The sequence below is a fragment of the Heptranchias perlo genome, chromosome 10 (assembly GCF_035084215.1).
Source record: "Heptranchias perlo isolate sHepPer1 chromosome 10, sHepPer1.hap1, whole genome shotgun sequence".
NCBI classification, from domain to species: domain Eukaryota; kingdom Metazoa; phylum Chordata; class Chondrichthyes; order Hexanchiformes; family Hexanchidae; genus Heptranchias; species Heptranchias perlo.
The window spans coordinates 86,793,312-86,819,360 of record NC_090334.1 but is presented as its reverse complement, the minus strand read 5'-3'; the positions used below and the strand labels follow the sequence as shown (position 1 = coordinate 86,819,360).

Below are 26,049 nucleotides of genomic sequence, written 5' to 3'. Positions count from 1 at the left end.
TCAATCCATGCCAGTATATTTCCCCAATTCCACGTGCTCTAACTTTGTTCACCAACCTCCTGTGTGGGACCTTATCGAAAGCCTTCTGAAAATCCAAATACACCACATCCACTGGTTCCCCCTTATCTATTCTACTAGTTACATCCTCAAAGAACTCCAATAGTTTGTCAAACATGATTTCCCTTTCATAAATCATGTTGACTCTGCCAAATCCTATTATTATTTTCTAAGTGTCCTGTTATCACATCCTTTATAATAGATTCTAGCATTTTCCCTGGTACTGATGTCAGGCTAACCGGTCTGTAGTTTCCTGTTTTCTCTCTCCCTCCTTTCTTAATAGTGGGGTTACATTTGCCACCCTCCAATCTGCAGGAACCATTCCAGAATCTATAGAATTTTGGAAGATGACAACCAATGCATCCACTATCTCTACAGCCACCTCTTTCAAAACCCTGGGATATAGATCATCAGGTCCTTGGGATTTATCGACTTTCAGTCCCATTAATTTCTCTAGTACTATTTTTTTTTACTAATACTAATTTCTTTCAGTTCCTCATTCTCGCCAGGCCCTTGGTTCTCTAGTGTTTCTGGAGGTTTTTTGTGTCTTCCTCTATGAAGACAGACAACAAAGTATTTGTTTAATTTCTCTGCCATTTCCTTATTCCCCATTATAAATTCTCCCGACTCTGTCTGTAAGGGACCCACATTTACCTTCACCGGTCTTTTCCTTTTTACATACCTATAGAAGCTTTCACAGTCCCGTTTTTATGTTTCTCGCTAGTTTACTCTCATATTCTATTTTCCCTCTTTATCAATTTCTTGTCCTCCTTTGCTGAATTCTAAAATGCTCCCAATCGTCAGCCTTACTGCTTTTTCTGGCAACTTTATCTGCCTCTTCCTTTGATTTAATACTATCTTTAATTTCTCTTGTTAGCCACGGTTGGACCACTTTTCCTGTTGAGTTTTTGTGCCTTAAAGGAATATATATTTGTTGCAAATTATGTAGAAAGAGGAGATGGTTCGGGTACAGTCTGGGTACATTCCCACGAGGGGGAAAGGTAGGGCAACTAAAGCCAGAGCTCCCTGGATGCTGAAAGAGAGAGAGTAAGATGAAGCAGAAAAAAGGGCATATGACAGATGTCAGGTTGATAATACAAGTGAGAACCAGGCAGAATATAGAAAGTTCAGAGGAGAAGTGAAAAAGGAAATAAGAGGGGCAAAGAGAGAGTCTGAGAATAGACTGGCGGCCAACATAAAAGGGAATCCAAAAGTCTTCTATCGGCATATAAACAGTAAACGGGGAGTAAGAGGAGGGGGTGGGGCTGATTAGGGACCAAAAAGGAGATCTACTCATGGAGGCAGAGGGGATGGCTGAGGTACTAAATGAGAACTTTGCATCTGTCTTTACCAAAGAAGAAGATGCTGCCAGAGTCTCAGTAAAAGAGGAGGTAGTTGAGATACTGGGATTGGGGTGGAAATTGCGGAGGTACTGGCCATAATCTTCCAATCCTCCTTAGATACGGGGGTGGTGCCAGAGGACTGGAGAATTGAGAATGTTACACCCTTGTTCAAAAAGGTGTAAAGATAATTCCGGCAACTACAGGCCAGTCAGTTTAACCTCGTGTGGTGGGGAAACTTTTAGCAACAATAATCCAGGACAGAATTAATTGTCACTTGGACAAGTGTGGATTGATTAGGGAAAGCCAGCACAGATTTGTTACAGGCAAATTGTGTTTAACTAACCTGATAGAGTTTTTTGATGAGGTAACAGAGAGGGTCGATGAAGGAAATGCAGTTGATGTGGTTTATATGGACTTTCAAAAGGCGTTTGATAAAGTGCCACGTAATAGGCTTGTCATCAGAGATTGAAGCCCATGGAATTAAAGGGGGCAGTGGCAGCATGGATACAGAATTGGCTAAGTGACAGGAAACAGAGAGTAATGGTGAACAGCTGGTTTTCGGACTGGAAGGAGATGTACAGTGATGTTCCCCAGGGGTCGGTGCTGGGACCACTGCTTTTTTCAACCTATATTTGTTGCAAATTTTGTAATTCATATGGAGACAAATGTGAGGTCATCCACTTTGGATTCAAAAAAGGATAGAACAGGGTACTTTCTAAATGGTTAAAAAGTTAAAAACAGTGATGTCCCAAAGGGACTTAGGGTTCAGGTGCATAGATCATTGAAGTGTCATGAACAGGTGCAGAAAATAATCAAGAAGGCTAATGGAATGCTGGCCTTTATATCTAGAGGACTGGAGTACAAGGGGGCAGAAGTTATGCTGCAGCTATACAAAACCCTGGTTAGACCGCACCTGGAGTACTGTGAGCAGTCCTGGGCACCGCACCTTCGGAAGGACATATTGGCCTTGGAGGGAGTGCAGCGTAGGTTTTACTAGAATGATACCCGGACTTCAAGGGTTAAGTTACGAGGAGAGATTACACAAATTGGGGTTGTATTCTCTAGAGTTTAGAAGATTAAGGGGTGATCTGATTGAAGTTTATAAGATATTAAGGGGAACAGATAGGGTGGATAGAGAGAAACTATTTCCGCTGGTTGGGGATTCTAGGAGTAGGGGGCACAGTCTAAAAATTAGAGCCAGACCTTTCAGGAGTGAGATTAGAAAACATTTCTACACACAAAGGGTGGTAGAAGTTTGGAACTCTCTTCCGCAAACGGCAGTTGATACTAGCTCAATTGCTAAAATTTAAATGTGAGATAGATAGCTTTTTTGGCAACCAAAGGTATTAAGGGATATGGGCCAAAGGCAGGTATATAGAGTTCGATCAGCCATGATCTTATCAAATGGCGGAGCAGACACAAGGGCTGAATGGCCTACTCCTGTTCCTATATTAATGACTTGCACTTGGGTGTACAGGGCACAATTTCAAAATCAGATGGACACAAAACTTGGAAGTGTAGTAACAGTGAGGAGGATAGTGATAGACTTCAAGAGGATATAGACAGGCTGGTGGCATGGGGGGACATGGCAGATGCAATTTAATGTAGAGAGGTGCAAAGTGATACATTTGACAGGAAGAACGAAGAGAGGCAATATAAACTAAATGGTACAATTCTAAGGGGGGTGCAGGAACTGAGAGACCTGTGGGTTTATGTGCACAAATCTTTGAAGGTGGCAGGACAGGTTGAGAAAGCGGTTAAAAAGCATAATGGATCCTGGGCTTTATAAATAGAGGCATAGAGTACAAAAGCAAGGAAGTCATGATAAAACACTGGCTCGGCCACAATTGGAGTATTGTGTCCAGTTCTGGGCACCGCACTTTAGGAAAGATGTGAAGGCCTTAGAGAGGGTGCAGAAGAGATTTACTAGAATGATTCCAGGGATGAGGCTCTTCAGTTACGAAGATAGACTGGAGAAGCTGGGGTTGTTCGCCTTAGAGCAGGGAAGATTGAAAGGAGATATGATAGAAGTCTTCAAAATCATGAAGGATTTAGATAAAGTAAATGAAGAGAAACTGTTTCCATTGACGGAAGGGTCAAGAATCAGAGGACATAGATTTAAGATGATTGGCAGAAGAACCAAAGCAACATGAGGGCTCGATGGGTGAAATGGCCTTCTCCTGTGCTGCAACCATTCTATGATTCTATGGTAAACGGTCTCCCAGCAGATCCAAATCCATTGATATCAAAGTAGAGTCCCATACTCCACCCTGGTTTGCTGCAATTCTGAACTTTATTGGGAGTCTTTCATGTGGAACCTTATCAAAAGCCAATGATATAAAGTGTGGGTAATTTATATCACTGGGAATTTGACGATCTCCCTTGTTGGTGTCTGTTCCGGAAGTTTCCATGTGTCAGTGAAACAGCAGGTTGGAGACAGCTTGTGATGGATTTGGTCCTGATTATGTCATTCTACATCTTTGCTTTATTTCAGAGTTGGCGAGTGCACTGACCAACAATTAAATATACCACAGACCCCGAGTATAATAGGGTCTGTCTGCAGACAGTAGGGCCAGAGTTGGCGAGTACACTGACCAACAATTAAATATACCACAGACCCCGAGTATAATAGGGCAGGATCTGCTCTGCTGCACATTGGGTTTCAGTGCTAGCTCGTGCTTTGCCTCTGAGCAGACTGCTGCAGTTCCATTGTTGTACACGTTGCACTCAATCTCTAAAGGTGTCTTTTCTTGCTGCGTGTTAGGGAGAATCTGTCGGTGCAGGGCAGCACTTGGTGGATCCGCTGTCTCCTTCTCAACATCTTGCTCTTCCTGCTCCTCTTCTTCCTCACCACCCCCGCCATCATCGTCAACACCATGGACAAGTTCAATGTCACTAATCCTGTTGAGAGCCTCAAGGTAATTAAAAAAACTGCTGCTGCCTGGTAATGAACCCCACCTACCCGGTGACAGTACTCCCCTGACTGAGGTGCCGTTATTGGATAAAAGGTTAAACTGAGACCCTCCAGCCGATAGAAGCCCATAGAATCGAGGGAAAAGTACGGACTTGGTTAGGAAGTTGGCCGAGCGAAAGGCGACAGAGAGTAGGGATAATGGGTAGGTACTCACATTGGCAGGATGTGACTCGTGGAGTCCCGCAGGGATCTGTCTTGGGGCCTCAATTATTCACTATATTTATTAACGACTTAGATGAAGGCATAGAAAGTCTCATATCTAAGTTTGCCGATGACACAAAGATTGGTGGCATTGTAAGCAGTGTAGATGAAAACATAAAATTACAAAGGGATATTGATAGATTAGGTGAATGGGCAAAACTGTGGCAAATGGAATTCAGTGTAGACAAATGTGAGGTCATCCACTTTGGATCAAAAAAGGATAGAACAGGGTACTTTCTAAATGGTAAAAAGTTAAAAACAGTGGATGTCCAAAGGGACCTAGGGGTTCAGGTACATACATCATTGAAGTGTCATGAACAGGTGCAGAAAATAATCAATAAGGCTAATGGAATGCTGGCCTTTATATCTAGAGGACTGGAGTACAAGGGGGCAGAAGTTATGCTGCAGCTATACAAAACCCTGGTTAGACCGCACCTGGAGTACTGTGAGCAGTTCTGGGCACCGAACCTTCGGAAGGACATATTGGCCTTGGAGGGAGTGCAGCATAGGTTTACTAGAATGGTACCCGGACTTCAAGGGTTAAGTTACGAGGAGAGATTACAGAAATTGGGGTTGTATTCTCTAGAGTTTCGAAGGTTAAGGGGTGATCTGATCGAAGTTTATAAGATATTAAGGGGAACAGATAGGGTGGATAGAGAGAAACTATTTCCGCTGGTTGGGGATTCTAGGAGTAGGGGACACAGTCTAAAAATTAGAGCCAGACCTTTCAGGAGTGAGATTAGAAAACATTTCTACACACAAAGGGTGGTAGAAGTTTGGAACTCTCTTCCGCAAACGGCAATTGATACTAGCTCAATTGCTAAATTTAAATGTGAGATAGATAGCGTTTTGGCAACCAAAGGTATTAAGGGATATGGGCCAAAGGCAGGTATATGGAGTTAGATCACAGATCAGCCATGATCTTATCAAATGGCGGAGCAGGCACGAGGGGCTGAATGGCCTACTCCTGTTCCTATGTTCCTATGATGTCTGTATTTTACTTCTTTGCTATCCTTGCACTGCAGAACATTCTGTAAGAGAGAGAGCTCTCCCCACCAGGGGGCAGGGTCCGCCTTTCCCCACACTGTACCCCCAGGGGGCGGGGACCGTCTCTCCCCACACTGTACCCCCAGGGTGCGGGGACCGTCTCTCCCCACACTGTACCCCCAGGGGGCGGGGACCGTCTCTCCCCACACTGTACCCCCAGGGTGCGGGGACCATCTTTCCCCGCACTGTATCCCAGGGGGCGGGTACCGACTCTGCCTAGACTGTACCCCGGGGGTGGGGAACGTCTCTCCCCACACTGTATCCCAGGGGGCGGGGACCATCTCTCCCCACACTGTACCCCCAGGGGGCGGGGACCGTCTTTCCCCGCACTGTATCCCAGGGGGCGGGGACCGTCTTTCCCCACACTGTATCCCAGGGGGCGGGTACCGACTCTGCCTAGACTGTACCCCGGGGGTGGGGAACGTCTCTCCCCACACTGTACCCCCAGGGGGCGGGGACCGTCTTTCCCCGCACTGTATCCCAGGGGGCGGGGACCGTCTTTCCCCACACTGTACCCCAGTCTTGCCGAGAGCTGAATAGCTCCCTGCACCTTAGCTGCCATGGTGTGGTGGATGGTGGGTTTTCTGCTGCTACATGAATGGGCTGCACGGCTCGGGCAGGCATATGACTGAATTTGGGGGGAATTTAGGACTGAGTTGCATTGGAGCCAGCATGGGAGCAGGGTCTTGTGATTGGTTCCAGGGTCTTGTGATTGGTTCCAGGGTCTTGTGATTGGTTCCAGGGTCTTGTGATTGGTTCCAGGGTCTTGTGATTGGTTCCAGGGTCTTGTGATTGGTTCCAGGGTCTTGTGATTGGTTGCGTTTCTGGAGCTCACTGAGCTCCAGAAACGCAACTGCTTTATGATTTGATGGAGATGTAGCTGGGACCGTGTGGGCTACAGTTAAGTTGCTGAAACAGTGTTTTGCTACATGCACTTAGTGGGGTTGCTTTTATACTCTCATCACAACCTTGTGTTTTTCTTCCCTTCTACAGAATCCGATTGTAACCCAGTTTTTCCCAACCCTGCTCCTGTGGGCTTTTTCCGTGCTGCTGCCATTCATTGTATACTACTCTGCATTCTTTGAATGTCACTGGACCAGGTAAAAGCACTTTGGGATGACCTGAGGTCATGGAAACAGCTTTATCAATGCAAGATCGTCTATTAATCTTCATGTCATTTTCAGAGGTAGTAATCTCCAGATTACTCCCAGTGCCACACGCTAGTGAGACAGAAATAGGAGGATAGGGCAGATGAAGATGTGGCTGGAGAGATGGTGCAGGAGGGAGGGCTTTAGATTCCTGGGGCATTGGGACTGGGTCTGGGGGAGGTGGAACCTGTACAGGCCGGACGGGTTGCATCTCGACAGAGCCAGGACCAGGACCAATACCCTCGCGGGGAGGTTTGCTGGTGCTGTTGGGGAGGGTTTGGCAGGGGGATGGGAACCTGAGTGTAGATTCAGAAGGGAGAGAAGCAGAGCTGGAAATGAAAGGCAGAAAATTAGTAAGAGAGTTTGGAAGGCAGAGGAAACAAGGGTTAGAAACTAGACAACAAAGGAGTTTGGCAGTGCTTAATGATTTTTACCTCAATGCAAAGAGTCTAGTGAATAAGGCAGATGAGCTGAGGGCACAGATAGACACGTGGCAGTACGATATCCTGGCTATTACAGAAACATGGTTCAAAGAGGGGCAGGACTGGCAGCTCAACGTTCATGGTTACAGGGTTTTCAGACGAGATAGAGAACAGGATAAAAAAGGAGGGGGGTGGCAATATTGGTTAAAGAAACAATTACAGCTGGGAGGAGGGATGATATGTTAGAAGGATCATCAAATGAGGCCATATGGGTTGAGCTAAAGAACAAAAAAGGGGCAGTCACACTGCTGGCAGTGTACTATAGACCCCCAAACAGTCAGAGGGAGATAGAAGAGCAAATATGTAGGCAAATTTCTGAGAAGTGCAAAAACAATAGGGCAGTAATAGTCGGGGATTTCAACTACCCTAATATTAACTGGGATTCAATCAGTGCAAAAGGTATCGAGGGCGCAGAATTCTTAAATTGCATTCAGGAGAACATTTTTAGTCAGTACGTAGCAAACCCGACAAGAGAGGGGGCAGTTCTGGATTTAGTTTGAGGGAATGAGGCTGGGCAGCTGGAAGGAGTATCAGTGGGAGAGCATTTTGGTGGTAGTGATCATAATTCAATTAGATTTAGCATAGTTATGGAAAAGGACAAAGATAGAACAGGTGTAAAAGTTCTAAATTGGGGAAAGGCCAAATTTTACTAAGCAGAGACGTGGTTTAGCAACAGTGGACTGGAAACAGCTACTTGAAGGTAAATCGGTGTCAGGGCAGTGGGAGGCATTCAAGGGGGAGATTCAAGGGGTTCAGAGTAAACATGTTCCCACAAAGAGAAAGGGTGGGGCTGGAAAATCTAGAGCCCCCTGGAGGACAAGGAGCATTCAGGGTAAGATAAGGCAAAAAAACAGAAGCTTATGTCAGACACTGAGAGCTCAATACTACAGAAAGCCTAGAGGAGTATAGAAAGTGCAGGGGTGAAATTAAAAAGGAAATTAGGAAAGCAAAGAGAGGGCATGAAAAAATACTGGCAAGTAAAATCAAGGAAAACCCAAAAATATTATATAAATACATTGAGCAAAAGGATAACTAAGGAAAGAGTAGGGCCTATTGGAGACCAAAAAGGTAACCTGTGTGTGGAGGCGGAAGATGTGGGTCTGGTTCTTAATGAATACTTTGTGTCTGTCTTCACAAAAGAGGGGGATGATGCAGAGATTGAGGTTAAGGAGGAGGAGTGTGAAATATTGGATGGGATAAACACAGTGAGAGGGGAAATATTAAGGGGTTTAGCATCTTTGAAAGTAGATAAATCACCAGGCCCGGATGAAATGTATCCCAGGCTGTTAAGAGCAGCAAGGGAGGAAATAGCGGAGGCTCTGACCATCATTTTCCAATCCTCCCTGGATACAGGCGTGGTGCCGGAGGATTGGAGGACTGCTAACATTGTACTGTTGTTTAAAAAGGGACAAAGAGATAGACCGAGTAATTATAGGCCAGTCAGTCTAACCTCGGAGGTGGGCAAATTATTGGAATTGATTCTGAGGGACAGGATAAATCGTCATTTAGAAAGGCACGGAGTAATCAAGGACAGTCAGCACGGATTTGTTAAGGGAAGGTCATCTCTGACTAACTTGATTGAATTTTTTGAGGAGGTAACAAGAAGGGTCGATGAGGGTAACGCATTTGATGTTGTCTACATGGACTTTAGCAAGGCTTTTGACATGGTCCCACATGGCAGACTGGTCAAAAAAGTAAAAGCCCATGGGATCCAAGGGAAAGTGACAAGTTGGATCCAAAATTGGCTCAGTGCGGGAAGCAAAGGGTAATTAATGGTCGACGGGTGTTTTTGTGACTGGAAGGCTGTTTCCAGGGGCTCAGTACAAGGTTCCTTGCTTTTTGTGGTTATATTAATGATTTAGACCTAAATGTGGAGGACATGATTAAGAAGTTTGCAGATGATGCAAAAATTGGCTGTGTGGTTGATAGTGAGGAGGAAAGCTGTAGACTGCAGGAAGATATCAATGGACTGGTCAGCAAATGGAATTCAATCCAGAGAAGTGTGAGGTAATGCATTTGGGGAGGGCAAACAAGGCAAGGGAATACACAATAAATGGGAGGATACTGAGAGATGTAGAGGAACAGAGGGACCTTGGAGTGCATGTCCACAGATCCCTGAAGGTAGCAGGACAGGTAGATAAGGTGGTTAAAAAGGCATATGGGATACTTTCCTTTATTAGCTGAGGCATAGAATATAAGAGCAGGGAGGTTATGCTAGAACTGTATAAAACACTAGTTAGGCCACAGCTTGAGTACTGTGTACAGTTCTGGTCACCACATTATAGGAAAGATGTAATTGCGCTAAAGAGGGTACAGAGGAGATTTACGAGAATGTTGCCAGGACTGGAGAATTTTAGCTATGAGGAAAGATTGGATAGGCTGGGGTTGTTTTCGTTGGAACAGAGGAGGCTGAGGGGAGATTTAATTGAGGTGTATAAAATTATGAAGGGCCCAGATAGAGTGGATAGGGAGGACCTATTTCCCTTAGCAGAGAGGTCAATAACCAGGGGGCATAGATTTAATGTAATTGGTAGAAGGATTAGAGGGGAGCTGAGGAGAAATATTTTCACCCAGAGGGTGGTGGGGGTCTGGAACTCACTGCCTGAGAGGGTGGTAGAGGCAGAAACCCTCAACTCATTTAAAAAGTATTTGGATGTGCTCCTGAAGTGCTGTAACCTACAGGGCTACGGACCAAGTGCTGGAAAGTGGAATTAAGCTGAATAGCTGTTTTCTGGCCAGCACTGACACGATGGGCCGAATGGTCTCCTTCTGTGCCATAACTTTCTGTGATTTTATGAAGCTAACCTGGGTAATTGTAGGTCATTCAGGAGTGAAATCAGGAAGCATTTCTTCACACAGAAGGGAGTAGAAATCTGGAACTCTCTCCTGCAAAAAGCTGTGAATGTTGGGAGTCAATTGACATCTTCAAGCCTGAGATTGATGGGTAAGGGTATCCAGGGGTCTGGAGTAAAGGCGGGTAGATGTACAGGTACAGATCTAATTGAATGGTGGAACAGATTTGAGGGGCTAAATTGCTTACTTATATCGAATTTAAAATCCTCATCCATGTCTATAAATGGCTCCACACCCTTTTCACACTCTACTCCTGCAGTGTCCTCTGGCCCTACAACCCCCTCCCCCCACACCCCCTCCCCCCACACCCCCTCCCCCCACACCCCCTCCCCCCACACCCCCTCCCCCTACAACCCCCTCCCCCCACACCCCCTCCCCCCACACCCCCTCCCCCCACACCCCCTCCCCCTACAACCCCCTCCCCCCACACCCCCTCCCCCCACACCCCCCTCCCCCTACAACCCCCTCCCCCCCTACCCCCTCCCCCCCTACAACCCCCTCCCCCCCTACCCCCTCCCCCCACAACCCCCTCCCCCCACACCCCCTCCCCCTACAACCCCCTCCCCCCCCTACCCCCTCCCCCCACAACCCCCCTACAACCCCCCCCCCACAACCCCCTCCCCCCACACCCCCTCCCCCTACAACCCCCTCCCCCCTACCCCCTCCCCCTACAACCCCCTCCCCCCCTACCCCCTCCCCCCACACCCTCTCCCCCCACACCCTCTCCCCCCACACCCTCTCCCCCTACAACCCCCCTACAACCCCCCTACAACCCTCTCCCCCTACAACCCCCTCCTCTCTACAACCCTCTCCCCCTACAACCCCCTCCCCCTACAACCCCCTCCCCCCACACCCCCTCCCCCCCACCCCCTCTCTATTCCTCTCCACCCCTTTGCTGGGAGAGTCTTCAGTCACATCAGACCTGCTCTCTTTAAATCTCCCCACGTTTCTCTTCACTTTGAAGACCCTCAAAGCCTCTCTCTTCAGCCTTGCCTCTGTTCCATCCCCGAATCTGTCTCTTCCATTTCCATTTCCAGTCCTTTGGGACATGAGACAAATGTATTCAGCCAATCAGCCAGAGTTCTCCAGACGTTATTTGCATTAAGGGCCGGATATTAATTCAGCTTCTTGATTTTGTTGTTTCAGGTCCACTGAGAACCAGGTGACAATGCACAAATGTTACTTCTTCTTGGTTTTCATGGTGATCATTCTGCCATCGCTCGGCCTGACCAGGTATTGACCCCATGACCCCATTCAGTCTGACACCCTGCTCTCTGCTTTGTATAAACAGCAAAGCTGCACATCCAAGTGAGACCAGAGACAGCAGTTGCAGATTCATTTTGTCTTTCTTTTATTGGAGCCCAAAAATGCTGTGAGTAGTGAATCTGGAGTGAGACCTTGTGTAATGTTCACAGTGAGAGTCACACTCACAATGGAGTGAGACCTTGTGTAATGTTCACAGTGAGAGTCACACTCACAATGGAGTGAGACCTCGTGTAATGTTCACAGTGAGAGTCACACTCACAGTGGAGTGAGACCTCGTGTAATGTTCACAGTGAGAGTCACACTCACAATGGAGTGAGACCTCGTGTAATGTTCACAGTGAGAGTCACACTCACAGTGGAGTGAGACCTCGTGTAATGTTCACAGTGAGAGTCACACTCACAGTGGAGTGAGACCTCGTGTAATGTTCACAGTGAGAGTCACACTCACAGTGGAGTGAGACCTCGTGTAATGTTCACAGTGAGAGTCACACTCACAGTGGAGTGAGACCTCGTGTAATGTTCACAGTGAGAGTCACACTCACAATGGAGTGAGACCTCGTGTAATGTTCACAGTGAGAGTCACACTCACAGTGGAGTGAGACCTCGTGTAATGTTCACAGTGAGAGTCACACTCACAGTGGAGTGAGACCTTGTGTAATGTTCACAGTGAGAGTCACACTCAATCTGCTCAATTTTAAAACTGAGCCTGGAAGGGGGCGGGGGGTCAATCTGAGGATGGGAATCCCATTAGTTTGCGTTTCCCGGACGTCCTTTACGATTTTGACGTAAGGACGGCTTTTATTTTTTTTGTCGGTTTCCCCTCCGACTGAGCGTCTGATTGACAGGCTGATCTCAGACAGACGGGAGAGCAGCCAGAGAGAGGGCGTCTGCAGGTAAGCCTTCGTTTGTATGGATTGGGTGGAGGGAGGGGGTGGTGGGGAGAGCATGGGTGTGCACGGGGGGGGCATGAGTCATGGGGGATGGGATTGGGGGTCAGTCACCCGGGGGGGGGGGGGGGGGGTGGGTGGCGGGGGTGTTGGGATTGGGGGTTATCGCAGGGGTCTGCAATCATTGAGGGGGATGGTCAGGGGACGGAGGATTGGATCGGGGGATGGGAGGATCAGGGGTCAGGGGTGGGAGGATCGGAGTGGGGGAAGGGTCGGGGTCCGGGGTGGGAGGATCGGAGTGGGGGAAGGGTCGGGGTCCGGGGGGAGTATTAGGGTCCGGGACCGGAGGATCGGAGTGTTGGCGGGGGGGGGGAGGATCCGTGATCGGGGAGGGGGGGAATCTGCCTTAAGAACACAAGAAACAGGAGCAGGAGTAGGCCATCCGGCCCCTCGAGCCTGCTCCGCCATTCAACAAAATCATGGCTGATCTTCTATCTCAACTCCATTTTCCTGCACCATCCCCATATCCCTCGATGCCTTTAATATCTAGAAATCTATCGATTTCTGTTTTGAATGTACTCAATGACTGAGCCTCCGCAGCCCTCTGGGGTAGAGAATTCCAAAGGTTCACCACCCTCTGGGTGAAGAATCGATCGTTGGGGGGCTGGTGCAGGTAGGCTTGTTGGGCCTGAGGGAAACACTCCTGCTCCTCCAGGCACCGACCTGTTAGTCTCGGGCCTTCTCGCCTCCTTTCACGAGACGTAAAACAGAAGGCCCGAGAATCCCGGCCCCCTGGGGTTGAAATCGGGAATTCCAGAAAAACGAAGGCCCAAAGCCTCCTTGAAAGGTTTTAGGGCCTGACCCACCTCCTGGGAGCAGGTTGGTCGCCCGGCCCGGTGAAAACCGGAATGGGCGGGTTGGCGGTGGATCTGAAATGGCGGCAATTTTCAATATCCCCCCTGCCCCCCAACCCACCTGTTTTTCAATGTTAAAAATGAGCCCAATGTGAGTGAATCTCAGTGACTGATTCAGAGCAGAGCACAAATCCCAAGGGGTCTTAAAAAGACCATCTCAACATCAGATTATTGTTAATAATCATTATGAAACAATTGTTCCGACCCTGACACTCACTCAGGGTAACATCGGCCAGTCTTTTCTCTTTCAGTCTTGATGTGTTCTTCCGTTGGCTGTTTGACAAACACTTTCTCGATGAAGCGGAGATCAAATTCCAGTGAGTATTCCTGATCCACAATCAAAAAAACACTTTGACCATCGTCTCACAGCCCAGCCTCAATGTCTCTTACACTGCATCCAGAAACCCCCCGAACCCCTCCATTAGATTCCAGTCTGTAACTCACTCCCGGGTATCTGTTATTCTCTAAAAAAAAACCCCGAACCCCTCGATTAGATTCCAGTCTGTAACTCACTCCCGGGTATCTGTTATTCTATATATAAACCCCCCGAACCCCTCGATTAGATTCCAGTCTGTAACTCACTCCCGGGTATCTGTTATTCTATATATAAACCCCCCGAACCCCTCGATTAGATTCCAGTCTGTAACTCACTCCCGGGTATCTGTTATTCTATATATAAACCCCCCGAACCCCTCGATTAGATTCCAGTCTGTAACTCACTCCCGGGTATCTGTTATTCTATATATAAACCCCCCGAACCCCACGATTAGATTCCAGCCTGTAACTCACTCCCGGGTATCTGTTATTCTATATATAAACCCCCCGAACCCCTCGATTAGATTCCAGTCTGTAACTCACTCCCGGGTATCTGTTATTCTATATATAAACCCCCCGAACCCCACGATTAGATTCCAGTCTGTAACTCACTCCCGGGTATCTGTTATTCTATATATAAACCCCCCGAACCCCTCCATTAGATTCCTGCCTGTAACTCACTCCCGTGTATCTGTTATTCTCTAAAAAAAAACCCCGAACCCCTCGATTAGATTCCAGTCTGCAACTCACTCCCGGGTATCTGTTATTCTATATATAAACCCCCCGAACCCCTCGATTAGATTCCAGCCTGTAACTCACTCCCGGGTATCTGTTATTCTATATATAAACCCCCCGAACCCCTCGATTAGATTCCAGTCTGTAACTCACTCCCGGGTATCTGTTATTCTATATATAAACCCCCCGAACCCCTCGATTAGATTCCAGTCTGTAACTCACTCCCGGGTATCTGTTATTCTATATATAAACCCCCCGAACCCCACGATTAGATTCCAGCCTGTAACTCACTCCCGGGTATCTGTTATTCTATATATAAACCCCCCGAACCCCTCGATTAGATTCCAGTCTGTAACTCACTCCCGGGTATCTGTTATTCTATATATAAACCCCCCGAACCCCTCGATTAGATTCCAGTCTGTAACTCACTCCCGGGTATCTGTTATTCTATATATAAACCCCCCGAACCCCTCGATTAGATTCCAGTCTGTAACTCACTCCCGGGTATCTGTTATTCTATATATAAACCCCCCGAACCCCTCGATTAGATTCCAGTCTGTAACTCACTCCCGGGTATCTGTTATTCTATATATAAACCCCCTGAACCCCTCGATTAGATTCCAGCCTGTAACTCATTCCCGGGTATCTGTTATTCTATATATAAACCCCCTGAACCCCTCGATTAGATTCCAGCCTGTAACTCACTCCCGGGTATCTGTTATTCTCTATATAAACCCCCTGAACCCCTCGATTAGATTCCAGTCTGTAACTCACTCCCGGGTATCTGTTATTCTCTATATAAACCCCCTGAACCCCTCGATTAGATTCCAGTCTGTAACTCACTCCCGGGTATCTGTTATTCTATATATGAACCCCTCGATTAGATTCCAGTCTGTAACTCACTCCCGGGTATCTGTTATTCTATATATAAACCCCCCGAACCCCTCGATTAGATTCCAGCCTGTAACTCACTCCCGGGTATCTGTTATTCTATATATAAACCCCCCGAACCCCTCGATTAGATTCCAGTCTGTAACTCACTCCCGGGTATCTGTTATTCTATATATAAAACCCCCGAACCCCTCGATTAGATTCCAGCCTGTAACTCATTCCCGGGTATCTGTTATTCTATATATAAACCCCCTGAACCCCTCGATTAGATTCCAGCCTGTAACTCACTCCCGGGTATCTGTTATTCTATATATAAACCCCCCGAACCCCTCGATTAGATTCCAGTCTGTAACTCACTCCCGGGTATCTGTTATTCTATATATAAAACCCCCGAACCCCTCGATTAGATTCCAGCCTGTAACTCATTCCCGGGTATCTGTTATTCTATATATAAACCCCCTGAACCCCTCGATTAGATTCCAGTCTGTAACTCACTCCCGGGTATCTGTTATTCTATATATAAACCCCCCGAACCCCACGATTAGATTCCAGCCTGTAACTCACTCCCGGGTATCTGTTATTCTATATATAAACCCCCCGAACCCCTCGATTAGATTCCAGTCTGTAACTCACTCCCGGGTATCTGTTATTCTATATATAAACCCCCCGAACCCCTCGATTAGATTCCAGTCTGTAACTCACTCCCGGGTATCTGTTATTCTATATATAAAACCCCCGAACCCCTCGATTAGATTCCAGCCTGTAACTCATTCCCGGGTATCTGTTATTCTATATATAAACCCCCTGAACCCCTCGATTAGATTCCAGCCTGTAACTCACTCCCGGGTATCTGTTATTCTATATATAAACCCCCCGAACCCCTCGATTAGATTCCAGCCTGTAACTCACTCCCGGGTATCTGTTATTCTATATATAAAACCCCCGAACCCCTCGATTAGATTCCAGCCTGTAACTCATTCCCGGGTATCTGTTATTCTATATATAAACCCCCTGAACCCCTCGATTAGATTCCAGTCTGTAACTCACTCCCGGGTATCTGTTATTCTATATATAAACCCCCCGAACCCCACGATTAGATTCCAGCCTGTAACTCACTCCCGGGTATCTGTTATTCTATATATAAACCCCCCGAACCCCTCGATTAGATTCCAGTCTGTAACTCACTCCCGGGTATCTGTTATTCTATATATAAACCCCCCGAACCCCTCGATTAGATTCCAGTCTGTAACTCACTCCCGGGTATCTGTTATTCTATATATAAAACCCCCGAACCCCTCGATTAGATTCCAGCCTGTAACTCATTCCCGGGTATCTGTTATTCTATATATAAACCCCCTGAACCCCTCGATTAGATTCCAGCCTGTAACTCACTCCCGGGTATCTGTTATTCTCTATATAAACCCCTCAAACCCCTCGATTAGATTCCAGCCTGTAACTCACTCCCGGGTATCTGTTATTCTATATATAAACCCCCCGAACCCCTCGATTAGATTCCAGTCTGTAACTCACTCCCGGGTATCTGTTATTCTATATATAAACCCCCCGAACCCCTCGATTAGATTCCAGTCTGTAACTCACTCCCGGGTATCTGTTATTCTATATATAAAACCCCCGAACCCCTCGATTAGATTCCAGTCTGTAACTCACTCCCGGGTATCTGTTATTCTATATATAAACCCCCCGAACCCCTCGATTAGATTCCAGTCTGTAACTCACTCCCGGGTATCTGTTATTCTATATATAAAACCCCCGAACCCCTCGATTAGATTCCAGCCTGTAACTCATTCCCGGGTATCTGTTATTCTATATATAAACCCCCTGAACCCCTCGATTAGATTCCAGCCTGTAACTCACTCCCGGGTATCTGTTATTCTCTATATAAACCCCTCAAACCCCTCGATTAGATTCCAGCCTGTAACTCACTCCCGGGTATCTGTTATTCTATATATAAACCCCCCGAACCCCTCGATTAGATTCCAGTCTGTAACTCACTCCCGGGTATCTGTTATTCTATATATAAAACCCCCGAACCCCTCGATTAGATTCCAGCCTGTAACTCACTCCCGGGTATCTGTTATTCTCTATATAAACCCCCTGAACCCCTCGATTAGATTCCAGCCTGTAACTCACTCCCGGGTATCTGTTATTCTCTATATAAACCCCCTGAACCCCTCAATTAGATTCCAGCCTGTAACTCACTCCCGGGTATCTGTTATTCTATATATAAACCCCCCGAACCCCTCGATTAGATTCCAGTCTGTAACTCACTCCCGGGTATCTGTTATTCTATATATAAAACCCCCGAACCCCTCGATTAGATTCCAGCCTGTAACTCATTCCCGGGTATCTGTTATTCTATATATAAACCCCCTGAACCCCTCGATTAGATTCCAGTCTGTAACTCACTCCCGGGTATCTGTTATTCTATATATAAACCCCCCGAACCCCTCGATTAGATTCCAGTCTGTAACTCACTCCCGGGTATCTGTTATTCTATATATAAAACCCCCGAACCCCTCGATTAGATTCCAGCCTGTAACTCATTCCCGGGTATCTGTTATTCTATATATAAACCCCCTGAACCCCTCGATTAGATTCCAGTCTGTAACTCACTCCCGGGTATCTGTTATTCTATATATAAACCCCCCGAACCCCACGATTAGATTCCAGCCTGTAACTCACTCCCGGGTATCTGTTATTCTATATATAAACCCCCCGAACCCCTCGATTAGATTCCAGCCTGTAACTCACTCCCGGGTATCTGTTATTCTATATATAAACCCCCCGAACCCCTCGATTAGATTCCAGTCTGTAACTCACTCCCGGGTATCTGTTATTCTATATATAAACCCCCTCGAACCCCTCGATTAGATTCCAGTCTGTAACTCACTCCCAGGTATCTGTTATTCTATATATAAACCCCCTCGAACCCCTCGATTAGATTCCAGTCTGTAACTCACTCCCGGGTATCTGTTATTCTATATATAAACCCCCTCGAACCCCTCGATTAGATTCCAGTCTGTAACTCACTCCCAGGTATCTGTTATTCTATATATAAACCCCCTCGAACCCCTCGATTAGATTCCAGTCTGTAACTCACTCCCGGGTATCTGTTATTCTATATATAAACCCCTTGATTCGATCCTCGGCCATTACTCGTTGCCAGCTATCTATTTCCCAGTGTGTATTACTCGTTTCCTTCTCTTGTAGATGTGTCTTTCTCCCAGATAATGGCGCTTTCTTTGTTAACTACGTGATAACATCCAGTTTGATTGGGACAGCGATGGAGCTGCTGCGGATCCCAGGGCTGCTGGTGTACGCAGCACGAATTGGTTTTGCGAAATCGAAGGCTGAGCAGATACATGTGAAAAAGGTAAAGACACTGGGAAAAAGCTTTAAAAGAGTTCTCTTATTTTTAAGGTACAATATAGAGTGGATAAACGATTCAGTTCCATCTGGTACTGTACAGCCCGTGTGTGTCTCAGTGTCAGCTCCTGTACATGTACAGTACACAGGGCAAAGTAGCCCCGTGTGGGGGTCCGGGGAGCAGCGGCCCCGTGTGGGGGTCCGGGCGTGGATTGTGGCTTACAAGGAAGGCAGGGGGGGAGCCACTCGGGTAATCAGAATCCCAGGACCAGCATGTTGGACCGGACATATCGGTCTCATGAGACTAACTGGTGCCCGATGCTTCCACCAATGGCACCAGTTAGTCTTTGGTGACAGTCCCATCACTTCCCTCACTTTCGGATCGTGAATATTGAACGCTTTGTGATTCCAAATGCTCGCTCAATGTTTCCCCCCTCTCTCTCTCTCTCTCTAGAATCAGGCCTATGAGTACCAGTTTGGTTTGGAGTATGCCTGGACCATGTGTATATTTGCTGTTGTGATGACGTACAGCATCACATGTCCGATAATCGTTCCCTTTGGTGAGTGTCTCTGTCCAACTCTGTTCTGTGAGTAACCGGCTACACGCGTCCGGGGTGTCCGGCTACACGCGTCCGGGGTGTCCGGCTACACGCGTCCGGGGTGACCGGCTACACGCGTCCGGGGTGACCGGCTACACGCGTCCGGGGTGACCGGATACACGCGTCCGGGGTGACGGCCTTACAGGTGGCAATGCAGATGAACAGAGGGACCTTGGAGTGCATGTCCACAGATCCCTGAAAGTAGCAGGACAGGTAGATAAGGTGGTTCAGAAGGGAAACGGGATACTTTCCTTTATTAGCTGAGGCATAGAATATAAGAGCAGGGAGGTTATGCTGGAACTGTATAAAACACTAGTTAGGCTACAGCTTGAGTACTGAGTACAGTTCTGGTCACCACATTACAGGAAGGATGTGATTGCACTAGAGAGGGTGCAGAGGAGATTTACGAGGATGTTGCCAGGACTGGAGAATTTTAGCTATGAGGAAAGATTGGAGAGGCTGGGGCTGTTTTCCATGGAACAAAGGAGGCTGAGGGGAGATTTAATTGAGGTGTATAAAATTATAAAGGGCCTAAATAGAGTGTAAGAAGGACCTATTTCCCTTAGCAGAGAGGTCAATAACCAGGGGGCATGGATTTAAAGTAATTGGTAGAAGGATTAGAGGGGAGCTGAGGAGAAATTTTTTCACCCAGAGGGTGGTGGGGGTCTGGAACTCACTGCCTGAGAGGGTGGGAGAGGCAGAAACCCTCAACTCATTTAAAAAATACCTGGATGTGCACCTGAAGAGTGGTGACCTGCAGGGCTACGGACCAAGAGCTGGAAAGTGGGATTAGGCTGGATGGCTCTTTTTTGGCCGACATTGATACGATGGGCCGACTGGCCTCCTTCTGTGCTGTAAATTTCTATGATTCTATGACTAGTTTCTCCGTATTTACGCTATCGAATCCTTTTATCATTTTAAACACCTCGATTACCTTGACATTTATTAATGACCTGGACTTGGGTATAATTTCAAAGTTTGCACATGACACGAAACCTGGAAATGTAGTAAACAATGTGGAGGATCGTGACAGACTTCAGGAGTGGAGATGCCGGTGATGGACTGGGGTTGACAATTGTAAACAATTTTACAACACCAAGTTATAGTCCAGCAATTTTATTTTAAATTCACAAGCTTTCGGAGGCTTCCTCCTTCGACAGGTGAACGATGTGAAAATGAAATCCTCGAAATGAAATCGCATTTATAATTCACAGAACAATGCTTGGTGATTACAGACAGTTTTTTCAACTGCCCGTTGCCAAGGCAATCAGTGTGCAGACAGACAGGTGTTACCTGCCAGGTCTCAGAATATACAAATCACCAAAAAAAACAACAAACAAAAAAAAAACAGAGATAGAGAGGTAGAAACATAGAAAAGACAGCAACTGACCCGTTATATTAAAAACAGATAACATTTGTTCGCTGGTGGGGTAACGTGTAGCGTGACATGAACCCAAGATCCCGGTTGAGGCCGTCCTCATGGGTGCGGAACTTGGCTATCAATTTCTGCTCGACGATTTTGCGTTGTCGTGTGTCTCGAAGGCCGCCTTGGAGTACGCTTACCCGAAGGTCGGTGGATGAATGTCCATGACTGCTGAAGTGTTCCCCGACTGGGAGGGAACCCTCCTGTTTGGCGATTGTTGCGCGGTGTCCGTTCATCCGTTGTCGCAGCGTCTGCATGGTCTCGCCAATGTACCATGCTCTGGGGCATCCTTTCCTGCAACGTATGAGGTAGACAACGTTGGCCGAGTCACAGGAGTATGAACCATGCACCTGGTGGGTGGTGTCCTCTCGTGTGATGGTGGTATCTGTGTCGATGATCTGGCATGTCTTGCAGAGGTTACCGTGGCAGGGTTGTGTGGTGTCGTGGACGCTGTTCTCTTGAAAGCTAGGTAATTTGCTGCGAACGATGGTCTGTTTGAGGTTGGGTGGCTGTTTAAAGGCGAGTAGTGGAGGTGTGGGGATGGCCATAGCGAGGTGTTTGTCCTCATTGATGACATGTTGAAGGCTGCGGAGAACATGGCGTAGTTTCTCCGCTCCGGGGAAGTACTGGACGACAAAGGGTACTCTGTTGGTTGCGTCCCGTGTTAGTCTCCTGAGGAGGTCTATGCGATTTTTTGCTGTGGCCCGTCGGAACTGTCGATCGATGAGTCGAGCGTCATATCCCGTTCTTACTAGGGCGTCTTTCAGCGTCTGTAGGTGTCCATCGCGTTCCTCCTCGTCTGAGCAGACCCTGTGTATTCGCAGGGCCTGTCCATAGGGGATGGCCTCTTTGACGTGGTTAGGGTGGAAGCTGGAAAAGTGGAGCATCGTGAGGTTGTCCGTGGGCTTGCGGTAGAGTGAGGTGCTGAGGTGCCCGTCTTTGATGGAAATTCGTGTGTCCAAGAAAGAAACTGATTCTGAGGAGTAGTCCATGGTGAGCTTGATGGTGGGATGGAACTTGTTGATGTTATCGTGTAGTCTCTTTAGTGATTCCTTGCCGTGGGTCCATAGAAAGAAAATGTCGTCGATGTATCTGGTGTATAGTGTTGGTTGGAGGTCTTGTGCAGTGAAGAAGTCCTGCTCGAACTTGTGCATGAAAATGTTGGCGTATTGGGGTGCGAATTTGGTCCCCATGGCTGTTCTGTGTGTTTGGGTAAAGAACTGGTTATCGAAGGTGAAGACATTGTGATCCAGGATGAAGCGGATGAGTTGTAGGATGGCTTCCGGAGATTGGCTGTTGTTGGTGTTGAGTATTGATGCTGTCGCAGCGATGCCGTCATCGTGGGGGATACTGGTGTAGAGTGCCGAGACGTCCATCGTGGTGAGAAGTGTTCCTGGTTCAACTGGTCCGTGGGTACTGAGTTTTTGTAGGAAGTCTGTAGTGTCGCGACAGAAGCTGGGGGTTCCCTGTACGATGGGTTTCAGGATGCCCTTGATGTATCCAGAGAGGTTCTCACACAGGGTTCCGTTGCGTGATACGATAGGACATCCGGGTGTGTTGGCTTTGTGTATCTTTGGGAGGCAGTAGAAGTCTCCCACGCGGGGAGTACGTGGGATGAGAGTGCGTAGGATGCTTTGAAGGTCTGGATCGAAGGTCTTGATCAGTTTGTTGAGCTGGTGGGTGTGTTCTTTGGTCGGATCTGCGGGTAACCGTCTGTAGTGTTCCTGGTTGTCCAGTTGTCGGTATGCTTCTTTGCAATAGTCCGTTCTGTTCTGTATGACGATGGCTCCTCCTTTGTCCGCTGGTTTGATGACGATGTTGCGGTTGGTCTTGAGAGCGTTGATGGCGTTGCGTTGTGCTCGTGTGACATTCTGGACTGTCTTCTGAGTGCGGCTGATGAATCTGGCATTGACGCATTTCCTGACAGCTTGAGCATACATGTCCAGCTGAGGGCAGCGACCCTCCGGAGGAGTCCAGTTTGACTCTTTCCTCTTCGGTTGCTGTACCGCGGATCCCTCTGTCTGCTGTTCCGGATCGTCGATTGTCTCATTGGGTTCGCTGCTGAAATCTTGGGGTTTGTGGTAGAATTCCCGGAGCCTCATTCTCCTGATGAATTCCTCTGTGTCCGCCGCGAGACTAGTGGGGTCCATTTTGGTAGTGGGGCAGAAATTGAGCCCTCGGCTGAGAACTTCGATTTCGTCTGGTTGAAGGGTGTGGTCGGACAAATTGACGATAGACTTCCCTGTGGTTGCAACCGCGGTACCAGGGGAAGCTTGGTCGATGCTGGTGGTGATGCCGAGTTTCTCAAGCTTCCTGCTCTTGGTTTTCATGTAGGCAGCGTAGTTCCGTTGCCTCGTCTGTTTGGCGGTATAACGTAGCTGGTCTGCTGTGTCCTGAGTACAGGTTGAGAGTATGGACTCTATCTTGGTTTCGAGGTTGTGGCGTCTGCTGTAGAGTTGGTGGATGAGATGGTTGCGGAGTGTGCGAGAGGTACGGCGGCAGAGTCTCTCAGCGTAATCCGAGTTGTATGTGGACCTGAGTGGGTTCGTGATCTGGAGTCCTTTCGGGATCTTGTCTGCTTTCTTGCAGCTCTGTAAAAACTTGATGTCTGTGTCTAAATGCGCGATCTTCTTGGATATCCTTTCCACTGTGAGCCGGCAGTTTGTGGTGTCGATGGTAGTCATGATGTGGAGATGCTGGTGATGGACTGGGGTTGACAATTGTAAACAATTTTACAACACCAAGTTATAGTCCAGCAATTTTATTTTAAATTCACAAGCTTTCGGAGGCTTCCTCCTTCGTCAGGTGAACGATGTGAAAATGAAATCCTCGAAATGCGATTTCATTTCGAGGATTTCATTTCGAGGATCTCGCGGCGGACACAGAGGAATTCATCAGGAGAATGAGGCTCCGGGAATTCTACCACAAACCCCAAGATTTCAGCAGCGAACCCAATGAGACAATCGACGATCCGGAACAGCAGACAGAGGGATCCGCGGTACAGCAACCGAAGAGGAAAGAGTCAAACTGGACTCCTCCGGAGGGTCGCTGCCCTCAGCTGGACATGTATGCTCAAGCTGTCAGGAAATGCGTCAATGCCAGATTCATCAGCCGCACTCAGAAGACAGTCCAGAATGTCACCCGAGCACAACGCAACGCCATCAACGCTCTCAAGACCAACCGCAACATCGTCATCAAACCAGCGGACAAAGGAGGAGCCATCGTCATACAGAACAGAACGGACTATTGCAAAGAAGCATACCGACAACTGGACAACCAGGAACACTACAGATGGTTACCCGCAGATCCGACCAAAGAACACACCCACCAGCTCAACAAACTGATCAAGACCTTCGATCCAGACCTTCAAAGCATCCTACGCACTCTCATCCCACGTACTCCCCGCGTGGGAGACTTCTACTGCCTCCCAAAGATACACAAAGCCAACACACCCGGACGTCCTATCGTATCAGGCAACGGAACCCTGTGTGAGAACCTCTCTGGATACATCAAGGGCATCCTGAAACCCATCGTACAGGGAACCCCCAGCTTCTGTCGCGACACTACAGACTTCCTACAAAAACTCAGTACCCACGGACCAGTTGAACCAGGAACACTTCTCACCACGATGGACGTCTCGGCACTCTACACCAGTATCCCCCACGATGACGGCATCGCTGCGACAGCATCAATACTCAACACCAACAACAGCCAATCTCCAGACGCCATCCTCCAACTCATCCGCTTCATCCTGGATCACAATGTCTTCACCTTCAATAACCAGTTCTTTACCCAAACACACGGAACAGCCATGGGGACCAAATTCGCACCCCAATACGCCAACATTTTCATGCACAAGTTCGAGCAGGACTTCTTCACTGCACAAGACCTCCAACCAACACTATACACCAGATACATCGACGACATTTTCTTCCTATGGACCCACGGCGAAGAATCACTGAAGAGATTACACGATAACATCAACAAGTTCCATCCCACCATCAAGCTCACCATGGACTACTCCTCAGAATCAGTTTCTTTCTTGGACACACGAATCTCCATCAAAGACGGGCACCTCAGCACCTCACTCTACCGCAAGCCCACGGACAACCTCACGATGCTCCACTTTTCCAGCTTCCACCCTAACCACGTCAAAGAGGCCATCCCCTATGGACAGGCCCTGCGAATACACAGGGTCTGCTCAGACGAGGAGGAACGCGATGGACACCTACAGACGCTGAAAGACGCCCTAGTAAGAACGGGATATGACGCTCGACTCATCGATCGACAGTTCCGACGGGCCACAGCAAAAAATCGCATAGACCTCCTCAGGAGACTAACACGGGACGCAACCAACAGAGTACCCTTTGTCGTCCAGTACTTCCCCGGAGCGGAGAAACTACGCCATGTTCTCCGCAGCCTTCAACATGTCATCAATGAGGACAAACACCTCGCTATGGCCATCCCCACACCTCCACTACTCGCCTTTAAACAGCCACCCAACCTCAAACAGACCATCGTTCGCAGCAAATTACCTAGCTTTCAAGAGAACAGCGTCCACGACACCACACAACCCTGCCACGGCAACCTCTGCAAGACATGCCAGATCATCGACACAGATACCACCATCACACGAGAGGACACCACCCACCAGGTGCATGGTTCATACTCCTGTGACTCGGCCAACGTTGTCTACCTCATACGTTGCAGGAAAGGATGCCCCAGAGCATGGTACATTGGCGAGACCATGCAGACGCTGCGACAACGGATGAACGGACACCGCGCAACAATCGCCAAACAGGAGGGTTCCCTCCCAGTCGGGGAACACTTCAGCAGTCATGGACATTCATCCACCGACCTTCGGGTAAGCGTACTCCAAGGCGGCCTTCGAGACACACGACAACGCAAAATCGTCGAGCAGAAATTGATAGCCAAGTTCCGCACCCATGAGGACGGCCTCAACCGGGATCTTGGGTTCATGTCACGCTACACGTTACCCCACCAGCGAACAAATGTTATCTGTTTTTAATATAACGGGTCAGTTGCTGTCTTTTCTATGTTTCTACCTCTCTATCTCTGTTTTTTTTTTGTTTGTTGTTTTTTTTGGTGATTTGTATATTCTGAGACCCTGGCAGGTAACACCTGTCTGTCTGCACACTGATTGCCTTGGCAACGGGCAGTTGAAAAAACTGTCTGTAATCACCAAGCATTGTTCTGTGAATTATAAATGCGATTTCATTTCGAGGATTTCATTTTCACATCGTTCACCTGACGAAGGAGGAAGCCTCCGAAAGCTTGTGAATTTAAAATAAAATTGCTGGACTATAACTTGGTGTTGTAAAATTGTTTACAACAGACTTCAGGAGGGCACAGACAGACTGATGAAATGGGCAGATACATGGCAGATGAAATTTAATGCAGAGAAGTGTGAAGTGATACATCTTGGTAGGAAGAATGAGGAGAGGCAATATAAACTAAATGGTACAATTTTCAAGGGAGTAGAGGAACAGAGAGACCTGGGGGTGCAC

General features: G+C 47.8%; 1 protein-coding gene across 3 annotated transcripts in view; it reads left to right on the top strand.

Annotated features, from left to right (window-relative positions):
• tmem63c (transmembrane protein 63C) overlaps positions 1–26,049 on the top strand; it is a 413,010-nt gene that overhangs the window by 369,728 nt on the left and 17,233 nt on the right. For all 3 annotated transcript variants that reach the window (XM_067992153.1, XM_067992151.1, XM_067992152.1), the window contains 6 exons: positions 4,165–4,318; positions 6,616–6,722; positions 11,252–11,338; positions 13,423–13,488; positions 18,344–18,506; positions 18,954–19,059. In XM_067992153.1, coding sequence (XP_067848254.1) covers positions 4,165–4,318; positions 6,616–6,722; positions 11,252–11,338; positions 13,423–13,488; positions 18,344–18,506; positions 18,954–19,059 — 683 coding nt within the window. The remainder of the gene's footprint in view (positions 1–4,164; positions 4,319–6,615; positions 6,723–11,251; positions 11,339–13,422; positions 13,489–18,343; positions 18,507–18,953; positions 19,060–26,049) is intronic.